The 18,447-nt window shown below is 46.0% G+C and overlaps 2 protein-coding genes across 6 annotated transcripts in view; one reads left to right on the forward strand and one right to left on the reverse strand.

The window, feature by feature from the left end:
• Nucleotides 1–18,447, forward strand: part of LOC135399166 (uncharacterized) — a 90,763-nt gene that overhangs the window by 25,722 nt on the left and 46,594 nt on the right. For 2 of the 4 annotated variants that reach the window (XM_064630912.1, XM_064630911.1), the window contains exon 3: nt 10,327–10,370. The exons of the other annotated variants lie outside the window; for them this stretch is intronic. In XM_064630912.1, coding sequence (XP_064486982.1) covers nt 10,327–10,370 — 44 coding nt within the window. The remainder of the gene's footprint in view (nt 1–10,326; nt 10,371–18,447) is intronic. 4 annotated transcript variants of the gene reach the window in all.
• Nucleotides 1–18,447, reverse strand: part of LOC135399165 (uncharacterized) — a 73,756-nt gene that overhangs the window by 19,826 nt on the left and 35,483 nt on the right. Inside the window, exon 1 of one of the 2 annotated variants that reach the window (XM_064630909.1) lies at nt 13,211–13,447. The exons of the other annotated variant lie outside the window; for it this stretch is intronic. Within the exon in view, the coding sequence (XP_064486979.1) occupies nt 13,211–13,251 (41 nt within the window). The 5' untranslated portion in view covers nt 13,252–13,447. Of the gene's footprint in view, nt 1–13,210; nt 13,448–18,447 lie in introns of those variants that run through there. 2 annotated transcript variants of the gene reach the window in all.

Here is an 18,447-nt window from a genome sequence, read left to right on the forward strand (position 1 = left end):
AACGCAATGGCTAACTGGATTCCACCGCGATATGCTCGTACTGGTTGCGGTAAGGGAAGTCACTAAGATAAATGCAGCCAGGCAAGCACCAAAAGACGTCTTTTAGTCCGTGCTGTCCACTTCTTTTTCGTGTCCACCGTCCCGTCTGGTCGTTGAACTGTTCTGGTATGAAGGATATGTGTTACCTTCGTCAGTGTGGTGAAAGCTCAGGTGCATGGGGGCAAAATAGCAGGTGTCTGAGCTCTGCTTCATTTCGAGACCTGCGGCATGGCCGAGTGGTGGTAGCTTCAAGGTCGTGCTGAAGACTGGGAGGTGAGAGGATAAAGTCCTACCATCGACTGTGCAATCTGTGGTTTTCCCTGGGTTGTCCGACACAGTTTTCCGGAAGTCTGCCCAGGACGCATACTAACCCCCCTCCTGCTGTACTTCCTCAATTTGTCCACGTTCATACGCCGCCCATAGCGGCCCTAACACAGCACGAAAACTACCGAATGTATTCGCTCGGAGATCGAACGGTGTCGGCGTGCTGCGGAGAAACGATGAACTACCGTAGTGTGGATAGCTTCCTCGCGTCGTCTGCTTTTACACGTTTATTCCGCGTTCAGTGCGGTAGGTGGGGCACTGGGGAAGCCAACAGTATCGTACCATCGCGGCACAAGTGATCTTCCGGCGAATATATACACAAGAATTACGGAAAAGAACCATCAACGCCGAACATCGGCCGGAACACCCCAACTTATGCAGTGATTGAAATCGCGACTCCTTTGCCGTTATTTTTGTAATTCGTAACGCGGCTTCTTGATGAACGGAGCAAGACAATGCATGCGTGCGTGCTCTTTTTGCTTCAGACAACGTCGCTCTCAATGCTTTACCTAGCATAAGGATAATAATCATTATTGCTCGTGTCTTCGCAATAGTTCCCCGTCTTCCTGCGATATTCTACGTTCATCGGGCATAATGTACAATGCGGAGGATAGCGCGCGGGTATTATCTTGCGTTCTCCGTATTAAGTAATACGTATTGTCTGGGAGGTGTTATTAGTCACGGCTCCCTTCTTAGTTGTGCAGCGCTTTTCTGAAGGCATCTAGAGCAATTGTTTGCCGTGCAGTTTCCGACGAAGCGCAGAGAGAAAAGAATGGAGTAACAAGCCTTCAAAGCATGAGGGAGATTGAAAAAAAAAAAAAACGCCTCTGTCATACTTTACATAATCACCATATGTGGCATGACTTCCTGCGTCAATACGTGTCGGTGCCGCGTTCGAGGAGATGGGGTCTACGAGATCGTGCTTGGGGCGGAAAGTATGTAGTGTAACGGACGGGACGGGACAATCTTGACAAAATCTCTCACAGTCGAAAATTTTAAAAGCTCGGTATAGTACGTTTGGTCTTAGCTGTTAAAACAATCAGCTTGGGTATTTTAATCGATTCGTTCTGCTTAATTCATAGCACTTTGTGCTGACTCAGGGCTCTCATCAGAGGATTCGGGCTCGTCAACGAGAATAACTGGCCACGTAGTAGCGCCTCCGAACCTTGCAAATTATGCGGCGGACATATCTTAACTATGCAGTAACCCTCGATAGCAATAATTTTATTTCAAAGTGTTGAAGGGGAACTTATAAGTATACATTATGTTGAGGCGAAATATAAACTAATATATATTTTTTATCAGGCACAGTTTTCACGCAACCCATTCCAATAGGTGAGGGTATACGTCGGTTGTGAAAAGGGGAGAGACAAACCGTCAATAATCAACAGCATTAGTACATAAAAAATATTGAGAAGCTTCTGAGACTCGCTCTCGTTATTCGTAGTTCAATGTCTCCGATTCAAGATTGATAACACGAGAACCCATTTTCGGAGGAAAAGAAAAGGAAGAAAGAGTAGCGGCAGCAACCTTGAAAAAGTCTGCAGTCAAAAGTAAGAGGAAATGCATGCCCCAGCTGCGGCAAACGATTCTCTACCCAACAATGGGAAAACTCTTCTCTACTCTTTCACTCGTCAGGCAACACTGGCCTTTGCCGCGAACTACACGGAGGAGCGGCTTTTGTTTTTCTTTCGCGCATGGTCGTATAATGTGCACGCACGCGGAATGCAAGCAGACGACAGCCGGATGATAACTGTGTATAGCGTATATTATTAGCGCGTGACTTCTAAGTATAGTACCGTGCTCTACTCATTCCGACGTAGTCATGCAGGGAAAAGTAAAGCACTTGAGCAGAGCATTGTACGCGAAAGCAGACGCGCACCAGATGCAGTTCCTGCTCCGTCATTGGAGAGTTCTTTGCTACCGGAAGCGACGTCGTGAGTGGCAGAGCACGTGCCGTCGTCTGCTACGACGAAGGGCTCTTCGAAAGATTCAGCGTGATGGATGGCGCGTTTTGGGAATACTTCTGTCTGAGGGATGAATTTACTGACGCGATTGTAGCTCTCGTCACGGGAAGATTGCGGAAGTAGAATTGGCTTGGCTTGGCCTGCTAGTGGTTTCAAATATGAGCGTTCAGAATGGCCGGAAGTCATGAATTATTGAATACGCATGACGAAAGGTGTTGCTGAACGCTGCGTCTGCTGCTTGCAACAACTGCTCTCGAAAACGCGCCTTTTCCACAAAGCAAATTCATCATTTTATTATACGTTCATATAATTGGGCTGTTCATCTTATGAAAGACGAATATTACGCGGGGATTACGTGACGACGAGTATGTATGTACATAGATATTTCGTTCGCATCTTGAATGTAATTTTATGTAGTAATGGAAGCAAATCTCAACTGAGAATATTACCCTTTTCTTTTTTTTTTCTTTTTTTTATATGTGCTGGAGATACTTGCTGTGGAATCTCCCTCCAGTACTGCCTTACTAGGAATGCAACATGGCGTCACTGCTGCAGTCCCCACGCCACCCAATGAGACGCGACACCCGCTATCACATCAGCACACCACTACAAAATCGAAGTGTTGCCTACGCAGCACCTTTTCCCGGCAGCCTTCCACCAGGGGTGTGCGTCAGCGTAAATTAGCGCAAGACAGTTGTACGTCAATCAAGGTGCCCATTTTAGCTGGTGACGTCACGGGCGCTTCTAAAGCAGCCAAGTGAGTCGGAGACAAGAGAAGAGGCCAAGGACAGGCCCTGCTCCCCTTTTCAAAATTTAGCCACACCGTCGCTCCTCGTGAGCGACAGATATTCTTCGCACTCGAACAAGCGACGCGAAGTTTGTTTCATCTTTTCAGGGATATCGTGCACGAGGTATGTTCACGTAAGTGCCACCACAGTTTGTCTCTGTGCCGGGAGAGGGTAAAGTCAACGCCACCTAGATAGGGAAGGTCTGCTTATTGCCTCCTCTCCCTCCTTCCCTACGTCGACATATAAAGTGTCGACATAACTCGCAACTGACTGCAGCTAACTTCGCAAATTCGAACCAGTATAGACTAAACGTACAACACGCTTTCGAGGAAAACAAGTCTTGAGAACAATGTGGGACCAGGTTGCGCTTGATTTTGTTTTCCCATTTAGTACGGAGGACGTCTACAACTCGCAGACGACAGCTGCTGTCCATGAAGCTGACGGTGGCTCGTCTTCACGGTTACGCCCGCTGAAAGCACGTTCGTGATTGGCTACGGTCGTTGAAAACACGAGCCTAATTGGCTGACGGGGCTCTTAGTTGTTACGTCACGTCGACGAGTAAGCAGGCTTTCTGTATCTAGGTGGTGTTGGTAAAGTTGGGAGACACCATGTGACAAAGTATCTGTCCACTCACAAGGCATGCAGCAACACGGGGACGTTCGTAGACTGGGAGAGAGACCAATGAGGTCGCTCCACGGGCAATAGGGGAAAGAGAGAAACTGGGAAGCTGCGCAGACAGCTGACCTATTTGCATAGCATATCGCAGGTCATGTAACGAAAACTATACAGTCGGGCAAACTACAGTGGACTTGTCATCTTTTGTTCATTCATGCAATAGCGTTCCTCACATCATAAACATTGCAATTTCATCTTCACACGCATTACGGGCATCACCTAAAAAAGCTTTTCCTTTTTAATTTCGGTCCAGTTTTGTTGTGAATATCGTGTACTGTGTATGTTACGCAGGCTTAGAGGCCCAGCAGCGAATTAGGATAACGGCTTCTAAGTTAATTAATGTTCGTATAATACAGCATGAGTGTCTATAGTGAATGGAACACAATAACGATACACAATCAATCAATAATTTGTGGTAGGCAGTATTCGTTTTCGAACCAGTTTATTACGAAGGCCCCAACATTAAACCATATTGTATCCACTAATTCAGAACGTTATAAGGCATAACGAGGTCCTCAAAGCGAATGTACGAGCCAGTAATAGACAGTCATGCCATTAACGAGTCATGAACTAGGTTCACTACCATCATATAGTTGCACCGTAATCGCCAGGCGGGGTCTCGTAGCGTGTGTATGGAAGCATGCATGCATATAGCCGCAGGTGTAGACATGGGCGTATATGCATGGAGAATTCGTAGTCGTACCAAGACTTCGCCATTGTACGATTGCCAAGGACATCTATCTTGATGCTCCGTGTTTTTTTTTTTTGTGTGTGTGTGTGTTTGTAGTCACGCACAACACCACAGTGGGAGAGAGTACACAATCTACACCTACACACCGTGCTGCAGCCGGACATAAAGTTAGTTTGACGCGCCACCGTGGTGGCGCTGGTTCCGCTTGTTGGAGAGGCCGCGTCCGATGTGTACAGAGACCGTGGGGATGGTTTCCAAGACAGGGATGTCATAACAATAGCGTGCCAGACGAACGCAATGCATTCTGGACAGGTCCTCGTCACAAGTCATCGCAAACCACAACACAGACACGTGACCGTAAAATGGCGGCGCTCATGAATCGGGGACCGAACCGTTATAATTTTCAACAACTTGTTCGTTTTTCTCTGCATCGTTTTTTTAACATCTTAAGACCTCAGTAATTAGTTTCATCCAATATTTCTACAGTGAGACAAGTAGGTCCATCCAATCAAGTCCAAGCTCCATCAAATTTCTGCAAGCTCTAGCACCAGATGTAATTACTCCCCGAACTTACATACTCTCTTTCTCTCTCTCTCGCTTACAAACTTTTTACTTCTTAGAGTACTGTTTTTAGGGTCCTCTGATAATGATACCGATGAACAATGAACAGTTGCTTCGCAGCGCTAACACAGAATCAATATTTTTTTAAAGGCGAAAGACTTCCCAAAAGCCTGTATCGCTCCGCATATGCTGGTAGCACACCGTTTTCCCCACATCTAATCATGCTGGAGAATATTACGCTATTGCTCCTTTCACTCTCTCTGAGAAGCACCATGGCATGCGCGCAATTTACCCAACCGTATCTAATTAATGAACCGAGAAAGCACGAGAGCGCATGCGCACGACGTATCGCGGTCGACTAATTACCATCAAGGTTGTCCGACGCTCATTCCCACTCCTGCCACTTTGAGCCGAGCTGGAGCTCGTTCATTGCGTCGATCTTGTTCATTTTGCGCCTCGTGCCGATTACGCTCGCTCAAGGGAATAATCAGGGAGCGGTAAAAATACGCTATCGGCACGTTATCGTCTTGAGAACGTCTCCCTTTTCGAGAGAGCAAAAGCAAAAAGGCTATCTAAAGATAACTCATTAGCACTACACGGTACCGCAAACGTGTAACAGAAGTGGTGCCTGATCTGTACCGTATGTCACCACGTTCAGGTACCTTCATAGTCCCAACATGAAGGTACCTAACGCGGCTAAATGCCGTATAAAATAGCTCAACTTGTTCTAGTTTCTAACTATGGGACCCGTTCATATCAAATGTAATTTCACCATAGGCATGCATTAATAAACTAACCTGATTCTACAAAAAATATTTGCTCAGCAATATATTCGGTCGAAAATCCGAGTAGCCGAATTTGTCGCGTGACGAATTCAACCTCTCCCTAGTATTTTCTTCATCAACACCATCATCATCGATCGAAAATCAGGCAAAAAGGAAAGTGCAAGCGACGAGCACACCGGAGAAGAAGAAAAAGATAGTGCCGTCTGCTACCCATTGTTGTGAGGTTCGCACGTTTTTCTGCCACGACCACTACATAAGGCGGGGGTTCAGCTTTTCCAGTCAATTTCTCTTTTCTTTTTTTTTTTTTGTTCAACTTATGTTTTGATTGATTGTTGATGATCAACCAGTGAATTGGCACCATTAGCCGGTTATAACACACGACAGTCTATGACGTCAAAACAGCTGAATGCACGGCAACACACACGCACACATAAAAAAGCCATTAACGCGACATACATAAAAAATAGGGGAGAATGGGCGTGTGTAAAGCAGTTTAGCGCAGACGGAAATGAAGAAGGGCGTGCGGTATTCCGAAGGAGATTGTCTACTAATGCCACTTAGCGTAATTGCTCCAACAGTGAGAGTATGCCGGTAAACAGGGCTACATATAGGAGACTCACGTCATTATGGGAAGTTTTCTTAAGATGGAAGCATGTATGCTTTACAGCTGCAGTTAGCTAGACCATATGCGGTCCTGGTCCACGTCGTGTTTTCCCGAAGCACAGTACCCGCGAATGATAGCCCTTTCTTGCACGAAGACAGTCTTCGCAGTGAAAGGGTCCCATGCTACCAACGCCATTCAGACTGAACAAGAAGACCTTGTCGATGCTTCCCTTCGCTCCGTTGCGTGGACACCAGTGGCATGGCCGGTAGCCAAGGTCGTGCTGAAGACTGGGAGGTGTTGGGTTCGAATCCTACCACCGGCTGTGCTCTCTGAGGTTTTTCCCTGGGTTTTCCGAAGACTTTCGAGACGAATGTCGGCACAGATCCCCCTGAAGTCGGCCCAGGACGCATACCAACCCTCTGTCCCTCACTCCTTCCTACTGTCCTCTCTGTACACATCTGTACGCCGCTCATAACCACAGTTGCTTCGCTGCGCTAACATGGAATTAAAAAAAAAAAATCGAAATCACCACACAACAAGAGCGGAGACAAAATTCCTGTTTTTTTTTTTTTTTTTTTTTTTTTTTAGTATTACCCACGACCGTTGTAGTGTTCACTTGCCCGAGTCGGAGAAATTACACTTTCGAAGGTTTGCCGCAAAATGATGCTCACTCACGGAAGCAGCACCAACGACATCTAGCGTGCGTTCTTTCACCCCTCAAACATTCACCCACAAGTCTGCCGGGGACATGCGAACTTCCCGAGTATGCCTTTGAACAAAACACCTGGCGTTTGCGCTCTGTCTCTGTGCTACTGAAGGAACTCGGTGCGCAGGTGTCGTATCTGCAGAGGCACTTCTTTCTTGCGAATACAACTGAGGCGCGAATATTTTCTCCACGTCGCGGTATTCGACCCCGCACGCTGTCGCAGGAGGGGAAAAAATTATTGTCTTGGGAAAATTTTAACTTTAAGAAAGGTAAAGTCCTTCAACTTGGGGTCATGAAGCGGTGTAGAGACGTGGATGAGGGCACAACAGAAGGATGAAGTAGTAGAGACGGGGGGGATAGTATGCCTCCTGGGGCAACTTCGGGGGAGATATCGCCGGCATCTGATTGGAAAATCTGACGGAAAGCTCGTGGAAAACCTCATTCGAATCGAGTGTTGAGCACTATACCTTGAAGCTGCCACCAACAAGCACATGCAGTGTGCACTCGGACATGCCGATCTACTCCGCGACAACGTAAGAGCTACAGTCACAGAGGTATACCTCCGCCGGCGGATAATATAGTCCGCACATTGAGAGGATGGCGAACGAGCGGAAGACTGGGAATAGAAAGCAGATTCATATGTTCCATAAACGCAAATATTTTTCGTGTTCCCTGTAAAAGCGTCAAAATGTGACGTAAGTACGTCATGTCCGACGAGTGTTTCCACAACACGATCAGTATAGAAGCAACAGTTTGAAGCGTGCGGGAGCACTACGTTGACAACACTGAATATTTTTAACTTGCTACCAAAATCGAGGCAAAACGGATCGTGGCGACCTCTGGTGGAAAATAATCGTCACTTCGTCGAGCAGCAGTGATCTATGTTTTTGACTAACTTTGTTGCTCCTGATGGCTACGTAGCCGACACGTAGCCAGCTTCTCTCGTTTTAAACGCAGTGTCGTCTGCATGCAATGTAGTTTTACCGTCGTATTTGACGCGCAATGCGCAGTTGGTGGCCACTTGGACACAATGTTGCCGGTAATTTTCTGAAAAGCCATGAGTGCAACTGGGACGAACATTCTGACGTAGGAGCACTGAGGGCTCAGGCTATAGATAAATCTCTTGAGATTGGTGTCTCGACTGCTCTGCGGCAAAATTGCGAAAGCACACCCCATTCATTTAACGCTAACACCAATACCTCTCGTCCATTCAGCGCTGACTTGGCTATTACCCTTGCGTGAAAGCACATATTATAGCACCTTGCCTTGCAAAAAAATAAAAAAAAACGGTATGGCATTCGATTCGAGGTTGCCAGTTAAGCTTTCTCAAAACCTTGACAACCAACTATGCACAATAGGAGGCGAACCAGCGCGTTCAACGACACGCGGTAATGTCTCTGGAGAAAGAGTAAGACAAGAACCGTGAGTCATAGCCACTTGGCGACATTGAGCCTAAGAGCCGTAACTTGACCTTGCAGTTCTTACACAACTTCTCGTATCATCAAGACCGTTGCTGCCCTCTAAAATGTGCGGGCCAAATGTGTTTCAATCCTCCGGGCGTCACATCTTCACTGGCTCGGCGCGGGGAGCGGAAATAAGTGTGAGACAGCCCAGTTAGTATGAGCGACACTGTTGCATATGCGGTTGTTGCTGGATATAAATTGGCGCCAATTTGGCGAATTGGCGGCCGTTTAGGGGTTTCTATTGAGCGCGATTGGCGGCGGTTCGCAACGAATTCGAATCTAAGTATGCCGATTGGCGCTCGCACGGTTCGTAGGGACGTTGTTGTGAGAATGCTCGTCAACTTCGATTCAGTATCGAGGCATTTTTGTGCTCCTCTTTGCTATGCTTTGTTGTTTGTCTGAAACCGATATTTTTGCGTGGCATTTGCATTTTCTGTTATGGCAACCGCACTTCGACTTTGTACGTCCATTTCTGAACGCGGGGTACGAAAGAAAGGTCAATGCATTAACCTGCTTTCTTTGTTTACTTCTTTATTCGTTCAGTTTTCTTTGTTTGCTTCTGTCACATGTTTTTTCTGCGACGAGTCTGTCGTAGAAACATTATTCCGTCACCTGATATGCAACAGCGGAAACTGCGTCCGAACTGTTTCCTTATTCACAATCCCTATCAATCCGAAGCTTCCAACAAACGGCTAATTTGAATTCGAATTAAAGCTGCCTCACCACATACCCTATGTATGTCTCCAAAAATGCCGCTTCATTCGCCTTTGAGCACAACATACGTCCGACCGAAAAACGGGCCGCAGACGACGAAAAACGCATATCATATTTACATATAACGAACAAATTCCGCATACAACGAACGGCGGAAACCGTCGCGCATAATGTGCAACGCGGGCATAAAACGAATATTCGAAACGACAGGAAGTAGTGATGGACGACGCAGTTTCTGACGTTGATTATATGTACACGGTGGGATATTACAAAGAATAAAATAAAAGCGACGTGAATGAGAGAAAGAAAGCAGGCAGCCGCATCCGAATATTGTTTCTGTCCTTGGCCACGAATAAGAATCAGCGTAGCGTAGCTGAATGAAAAAAATGAAAAGCATAGAAGCAGTGACGGTGGAAAGAATGAAGTCAAATTCAGACTGTATGACGACGAAAGAAGACTTTTTTTTTTTTTTGCTCGTCTGGCCATCCCTTTTGATGTCAGTCACGTCTGACTTGGGTACTGTTTTTATTTGTTACATATTCGTTAGTCACGCAACGGTGAAGACCTGGCTGAAGCAGTGTGTTGTAAATTGATTTCCTATTTCACTACTTGCTTGAAATACTGGATGGTTGTCTGTAGTTTTTTTTTTTTTTTGCTGCATGATGACATTTCGCTACAGCGTCCACTTATAAACTGTTGTTAGTATGAAACATCTTATTTTTATTATACTTACGTTTTAGCATCTTGTTGGTATGAGAAAATTTATTACCGTTCTATACACACGAGAGTGACACACCGTAAAAATTCTGACACAGGAGTTATTTTAGTTAATTTTATATTATTTAAATATTACTGCCGGCCCTTCTGTGCTGAAGCACTTATGTACACACGTAAGAGGCCTGTTTTATGAGACTTACTGTGTTATTAGGTCTCCTTTTAGTGGTAAATTGATTGTACTATAGAATGGGATATTACCTAAAACGGTACAAACAATGTTTTTTTTTTCTAGTTCGACCTTCGTCTGGTGATCTGGAAGTATGTCTGAACAGAGATGTGAGTAAAGCTTTGTTTATTCAGCATGGGCATGCTGTTTACTTCTGTTTTGTGGAAAGTATTTCGAGCAACGCACTAAAATGTAGGCTGTTATTCAGCTTCTGCCAGACACGTTATCAAATGAACACAAACAAACAATCCAAACAAAATTGCATACACGTATATGGAGGACTTAAATTTGACGCTGTTGTTAGCCTCACGAAAAATAGTTCCACGCAAAAAAAAAACAAAAAAAAACACAAAGCAGTACTTGTTTAACTTACTCTTGTGTTTCAGCTTTGCGCTACCACCTTAATCCCCGTACCGAGCCAACGCTGCGACCATTGAAGTGTCACAGAAATAACGTAGCAAGTAACCATGGAAGCGTCACTTCACACACTTGAGCGAGCGCGAAAACAGACGGTGACTGGCTGAAAAGCCTGCGGACAGGATAAGTCACGTCTTTCATCCGAGAGCTTCTTAATCCGTGTATCGCTATACGGTCGATGTACCCTCTTCAAACAAGAACGTCGCTTCTTTATTATTATTATTACATTTATTTTGTCAGTACCCAGCCCTCAATGGAAGCTACTGGTGTCTGCGTGACGTCACCAGTGCCGGAGGCTGTTTCTCCGTAGGGTTCGTCATTGGATCGTTTGTTACACTCCATTGTCTGTGACGATAGTGCATTGTTCGCTGAAGGTGTCCTCTGGCTTGCCTCTATCGTTTGCTAGCGTTGCCGGGAGTGCTTGAGCAGCTGCACTGACTTGATTCCCGCACTGCGCCTCAGTCAGGGCTGAAGCAGAATGCGAGGCCAAAGTGCGAATATGAGGTATAATTGCCTAGACGTCGTCGGTGTTCGTGTCTTGTGCAGTTTTGCATTTTCCTTCTGAATGACTTTCGTTGTTGTTCTGTTGCTTTACGAAACCAAATTCTACACTCTGTGGAAGGAGTCGTAAGGAAGTAATGTTAGTCCATTCGGTGACTAAATGTGCTGACGTTTATACGATGTTTAAAGACTATTTGCACTTATTATTATTACTAGTGGGGAGCAAACTTCAGGTTCAGGGAACTACCCAATTTTCTGTGTTTTTTTCTTTTTCAATTGATTTTTTTCTTCTTCTACGAGTGCGGTAACTTTGCGATAACTTTAATATGAGGAACCTCGTACACACACTGTAGAACTGTCTTCCGATGAAATCCAATTCGGCATGCCTTCCAATCGAAATGTTTAAACAGTTTCACCACAGGGACTGGCGACGGCAAAATATATAGTTTTTATCACGTGATGTTTTTACGCATTTTTACCTTTTTTTGAAAACCCGTTTCGAAGGCACCCTATAGCTCCGTGCCGGTCCAGAGGGCCAATCCTCTTCCCAACCTTATATTAACGCGCGCTCCTCCTGCCCTCCATTAGCTCTTACCCAGTACCTGGATTCTTTTTCCAACTCGACGTTGACGTTGCGTGCATCGAAACGAAAGTAACAAAAAAAAAAAAAGTGTCTCTCTACGAAAAAGAACGAAAGGCGCAAACACAGCTCTCGCTGTCGTCTGCTTTGGAATAAAACTGGAGCGAACTGAAATGCGTGAGGCCAGAGAATGGCATCAAGTGAGCAGGGTACATAGAGCGGCACGTCAACTTCGCGTCCCCATGCAGCATCCGTCACTCTCCGTTTGAATGCGTGTCTATACTGCATGCACCGGTTCCGCCTTTTCTGTCATTTCTTTCTTTTTCTTTTTTCGCGTGTACGCACAGACACACAGGCATGCTACAGGCCGTTGAACTTGAGCACCAGTGCAGCCTTCTTTTTGCCGAGTAACGCCGCCTTACAATTTTCGACGTCCGAGTACAGAAAGTGGCACGTGGTTATAAAAAGAAAAGAAAGCGAAAGTTGGCAAACAAGACGATGAAAAAAAAGAAAAAAAAAGAACCTTCACCCAGTTGACGGTTAGACGTGCGTTTCCTTTGATGGGCCGGCTTATTTAGTCGCTGTTTGTCCAGCGCTTTGGGGAACTTTTTTTTTTTTGGTGGACTTTGGTTATAGGATTCGCGAGGGAATCCCGCGGATAGGCAAGTGTAAGAACAAACACGCGGTTATCGAAGTTGGTTGTCCATTAGGCTTTGTCCGTAAGGCTGCGAAGAGTGTTCTAATTTTGTACCCTCTATAATGTGTCTTTATCTTCTCGTCACGTCTTCATATACTGCACACTAAGAAAAAAAAAGGAGCAAACTAGGGAGCGATTACAGTATCTAGTCCCCTAAATAACAATTACTCCCCATTTTAGTCCCTTGAACCTGAAATTTACTTCGCAGCGCCGCGAATAGTCCCTGAATTTAGTCCTGGAAAGGACTAACGACTGTGGAAGTACATTGAGACCCCAAAATGATTAACATTACTCCCTCTTTTTCCGACAGTGTATTCGAAACTGCTGCTAGCGGTTGTGGAGTCTAAAAATGAGGATGTCGTGGGGAAGAATGTCGCACAACACAAGTACGCAAATATCTCCATAACGAACCCTGAGACTGGGGTAGGAACACACAGACCCGAGTCAGCCACAGCCAGTCTCAGGGTTCGTTACGGAGATCAGATATCACCAGCTCGCCTGCTTTCTAGCTGCTCTTTACGCAAATGTATTTACAAAAAACAGAACAAAAAACGTACTAGTCGCCAACGAGATTGCTGACTTTTAATGTGTTGACTTTTTGACTTAACTATCAACTCGATACCACTTCTAGGATACTTCGCAACAGGATCGGTATCAAACGATTACCACAGGGAACACTGGGCTGTCTCCACCCAGCGATACACACAACCAGTCGATATCGAAACGAAGCGAAGATACGGTGCGACAAAACTCACCGCTCGCCGTGTCGTATCGGCGTGGACGCCAACAGCACCATCGAGCGGTATTCCTCGTCGAAACGGTTGCGCACAAAGTAGGAACTTCACTGATCGCTGTATCCGATACAACGCTGTATCCTGTCTATGGGGGCACAGCTCACGGTATGCGAAATGCTCGTCAGAACGACCAGACTGTCTTTTGCGTCGCGGCAATGAAGCCAGCTCTGGCTATGGCGGCAGCCGTGAGAAGCGAAGAGAAGCTTTTGCGCGCGTTTCTTTAGTGGGAGAGGGTAGCCGTCTTTTTTTTTTTTTTGTCTGGGAGAGGAGGCTACTTCCGGTTCCATGAGGGAGGGGAGGGGAGGATGAGAATGGGATGCGGAAGAGGAGGGCGATGGTGGTATTGATGACGGGACTGATGGGGGGCATCTTGATTGAGTCAGATGGGGGGTATCGGGTTCATTGAGCGCGGGTGTGCGGTTTCAGAGTTTTGTCCTTCGTGACTCGCAAGTGTGCGTGTGATTGAATGGCTGGTGATGGAAGGACGCTGTGTGGGGTAGATATTAGATACTAAATGGGGTGTTGGCGTGTGGACATCGAAGGAACGATGAAGTTGGCTGCGGAAAGTTTCTTAGCGGATGTGACGTTCGAATTAGTTTTGTGGAATAACATTACTGATGCTTTATCGGCATCTGTAACTTTATTGCCTCTACCTTGCAGCGATAAAATGCGAACGAAATGGATCCGACAAAAAATAAGGTTGCACGATTTACGCAACAGAACTACGGAAGATTGTCAAAAAGAGAATCTGATTCATCCCACGATTTATTGTCGATGTCCACTGGACAACATCAATATGCTTGCGACAAAGGCCATGACCACTTTCGTGTACAACGCCGGGGCATTTTCCCTCTACGGACCATAAAAGAAAGTTGTTCCTTTTTTCACGACCAGTGTTGCCGTCACAGGACCCTGGTACCACTTGCTCCGTTTAACGACTTCTGAAAACCTCATTTTAAGTGTCAGTCGTTAATCTCGGTAATAACATTCCCGGTACTTCGCATGCGGTATCGACGGACTCGTATGTTGCTACATGTATACCGTGAAACGCTCAATGTTCGCGAGCCCTTAATTTTCCAAGGTAACTACACGTGAGGTCCACGTGGCTTTTTCACCGTGTAGTGTTGTTGCCCCGTCTGCGAATGCCCCCTTATTGCTACTTTCCGAGTGGACAGATGCTTCATCACGTGCTTTCCCCCAACTCTTTCTTCCTCTCACCGTGTGTTCACACGAGCGACATTCCCCAGAATACTATAGCGGAAGATGCGAAAAACGTCATAGCTTTCTGCTGTCACGCGAGCACGAGCGCTCAACGTCGTGTCTTCGCGTTCCGTAGCAGACGACAGGGAAAGACGCAGACGGTGCCATCTGCTAAAAGTGTCGTCTGCTAAATGCGCTGTACGCCATTCCCGATATTCCGGCACTGTGTGAATGCTCAACATAACACGGGACGGAACTCTGCGAACAGTGTTTTCGCTTTTTCTTCGACTAGAATCTTCCGTGAGGTTGTTGCTCGTGAATACACGGTCATGCGCAGAGACACACTTGCACAGTGTATTGTAGCAACCTTGAATTCTTCGCACACAAAACAGAGCTGTGTTGTTATTCGACGTGGATATATTAGATTTACCCGGTCCGACTGAGAGGCATCTTTTTTTACGGGCATGCACAGCGATCAATTCAGAGACAGGATTTACATTATGGAGGTGAGATTGCGTCGTTTAAATACCTGCACTTATGTTTGCGTAAAAACTGCTGCTCCCGGGATTGTGCAAAGTCTGCTATATTCAAGTGCGGTTGCGCTGGTATGGATGTTTATATAATTGTCCAAGGTCGTGCTGCGAGACTCTGTAGATGGAAAGGTACATAGGAGGAGTTCCTGAGAACGGTGATGCAAGCTATGGTGAAACGTGTGGCTGCAGTTTCTCAACGTCGGGTTAGTTAAAATGTAGTTATTTGCAGACGGAGTTGGTAAGCACGTTTAGCAGATGTTGTTTATCAACTTGGTCCTGACCTGCTTTTAACGACGAAACGGGAAAAGGCTGCGGCGCGTTGCTAAAACGGGTAGCAGCTTTAACGAGCTTGTTCCTGTAACCCGGAGAAGAAATTGTACGGTAAACAACAGATGAGTGGAGCCGAAAGGGAGATCTTAGCCAGTGCTGACGTCGTCGGACAAACAACTCCACGCTTTTTTTTTTTTTTCGTCTAGTCTAATCTAATCTATCGCCACTGTGTTGAAAATAAAGAATGTGCCGCGGATGTCAGCAGGCGAAAAGTAGCGAAATGCAGTGCGAAGGTAAGTACGGTAGAGGAAAATAAATCTAAAGCTGGTGAAGAATTTCTTCAGCACAGCCTACGTTGTTATCGACGATATCACTCGATGCATTATTCACAAAGAAAGAAGAAAAAAACCGCGCGCATAAATTTCTCTTTACGCGATCCGAAGACAAGATGAAAAATGATGCACGAACCGATTCTCACCAGTCTGTACTTATAACCAGTTAGGACAACCGCTTACGTAAGACTTGCACCCCACGTATTATTGGAGCAGCATTACCAATTATCTCGCGTGCGAAGACAATTTACGATGTGGTCGCCTTACCGGTGTATGGATCGGCACACAATAAAGAGAAGAGGTAAAATACTGGGCGCAAAACAGGCGTTCAGCCCGCACCCAAAACGTGCCAAGTCTTACGAGATGCCGTGCTCAACAAAAATAACGTCCTCGATTGCGTAATCTAGCACGGGTATATACACGCCCATGAAGAAGGCAGTCGTGTGGTATACGCAACCGCTCGAAATAGAAGCCGATTTCATCTGCTCCGTTTATTTTACTCTTTAAAAGAAAAAGAAAAGGTGGCAGCACCTGTTTTATTGAATTACGCAAAGGAAGACGCACGTACTTTGGCCTAGTTGGCTCTGCGCCACGAGGATTCTCCAAAAGACAAACGGAGAGAGAGAGAGAGAAGGCGCCCTACAGAGATAAAAATGGGGGAAATCACTCTACTTTTTTAATGGTTTCCTTGTTTATCAGCCGCTGGCTGGAGCTCATAAATATTTTATCACTAACGGCCGATAAGGAGGCTGTTTACCGGTGATTCAATTGATATGATGGGCAATATGCGGAGAGGCAGAACATATATGACAGACGATGTGTCAGGTGTGATAAAAAAGCACAAGAGTCATAGACGCCTAAACATGTTTGGTTGCGAGCTGCCAGAGTGCAAAGCATACTTGCTCAGGGGTTGTTTGACGGTCGGAGTTCAACCGAAAGCAAGCTACGATTCCGTGACACGACTGAGGGCGCTGAATAGGACTTCAGGAGGACGATACTTTTATAAGTTATCAGGCAAACAGAAATACGGGAAAATAATCTCTCGTCTCGCATCATGTCACGTGGCTTGCTCAACAAGCGTTAAGAAACAAACAAAACGTTTCACTCTGTCATATACAATAGGACGACAGCATAGCGAGATTAGCGACGACAAAGTTAAACAACGACGCTTTGTAGAGTAACAGCTCTCCGCACCCGTGTTCAACTTAAGAACTGCACGAAATGTAGTTCGTCAACCTCAACAAAGTTACTCCGCGGAGAAATTATGCTTGCAGCGTAGGCTCCCACACTTTCGGTGCGGTGTCGGACTACGTGTAGCCACGGCTCCGTACTGCAGACAATAGGAACAAGACATTAACATCCACCTCCAACCCAACTTTCAATTGATTCAACCTCCCAGCTCGGCCTCATTTACACAGCATGACCCACACTACGTCTCCTCCTTATCACAATCAGATCGCTATCCCTGTTTCGAGGACAGATCCTATATGTATAACGTCAAACGTCAAGTCTAGTCGCCTTTCCACTCAATTTACGCGCTTGCTGGCTTCATGAGCCCCAGTCGCAAGTGTCGTATTTGTTGTCATTATAGAGGCCGGCGTCGCGCTCATTCTGGCTTGTCTTGCGTTGCACGAGACTAAATTGCTCCCTTTTTATTGGCCTTCTTCGCGGGGCCCTCTTTATGTGCTTCTTCTTTCATTTTGTGAGATGTTCACGCGCGGAGCTTGAGAATACAAGAAGTGATGTAGACGCGATGCTATGGGGAGACACAGTGTGGCCAGGCGAACTTCTCACATCGATTTCAGTGGCGTGAAACGAACGCCTATGTTGCCAAATACATTTCCGAGACATAAGGAGATGAACAAAGATGGAATCCTGTAGAGCTCGAGCGTTGAACGCCATGCCTTTTCGTGCTCTTCTAATAATGGGGAGTATCCTGCGCTCAGCCACAAGATATTTCGTAGCAGACGACAGTGCCGATGGTGTCGTCTGTCAGCCACAAGATATTTCGTAGCAGACGACAGTGGCGATAGTGTCGTCTGCTAACGCAATGTGTCACTCCCTGTGTTTCACGGCAGAACATTCGCCACGTGAGCAGCTTTTTTTTCTCTCTCCTTTTTCTTCCACTAGAATATTCCCTGGGGACGTCGCTAATAATGGCGTATGTTTCATAATTTTTTTTCCATGTTTTTCAGTGTTTCATAATTTTTTTTTTCACTTCGTGTTGTGTCTGTCCCTTCGTGTTCCCTAGTCTCGGGGTTTTTACATTATGCATAATTTTTTTCGGTCGTTTCATCATCCTTTCCCTCCATTATGCGGGTGCAATAATAACGATGACTCTTAATACTATTTTGTTCGATATACAGATTTTGTCCGCCCAACATATTTTTTTCTCGTCCCCATAAACTAGCCCACGCTGCGCCATGTTTAACTATTACTAGCATACTCCTCCATCGGGAACGCACAGTGTATGCAAAGGTTACACACGCTAACTATTCTGCACACAGCCAACGCCCCGTACGCATGAATAAGCTATCAACGCCTGACGTGCATTACGATTATGGCCAACTTAAATATATATATAGTGTATGTAAATATCGAAGCCGATGAGGGTGGAGAGAGGCAGGCAGTGATGCGTGCAGGAGGGGTGGAGACCGATATGGGCTCGGCACTTGTTAATCGTTAGGGTTGCCGTGACTGCTCTGAAGTCAGCCAGTCATTTAGATGGATTCGTATGCGTTTACAACTCCGACGCACACACACACACACAGCTACTTCCTTATCAACGGAAGAGTCGCGCGGGAGAACTTGAAAGGCGCCCGGCTGGGGAGGCGACAAACATGTTGCAGGTGAACATAAAGAG

Source organism: Ornithodoros turicata, chromosome 6, assembly GCF_037126465.1.
Source record: "Ornithodoros turicata isolate Travis chromosome 6, ASM3712646v1, whole genome shotgun sequence".
NCBI lineage: Eukaryota > Metazoa > Arthropoda > Arachnida > Ixodida > Argasidae > Ornithodoros > Ornithodoros turicata.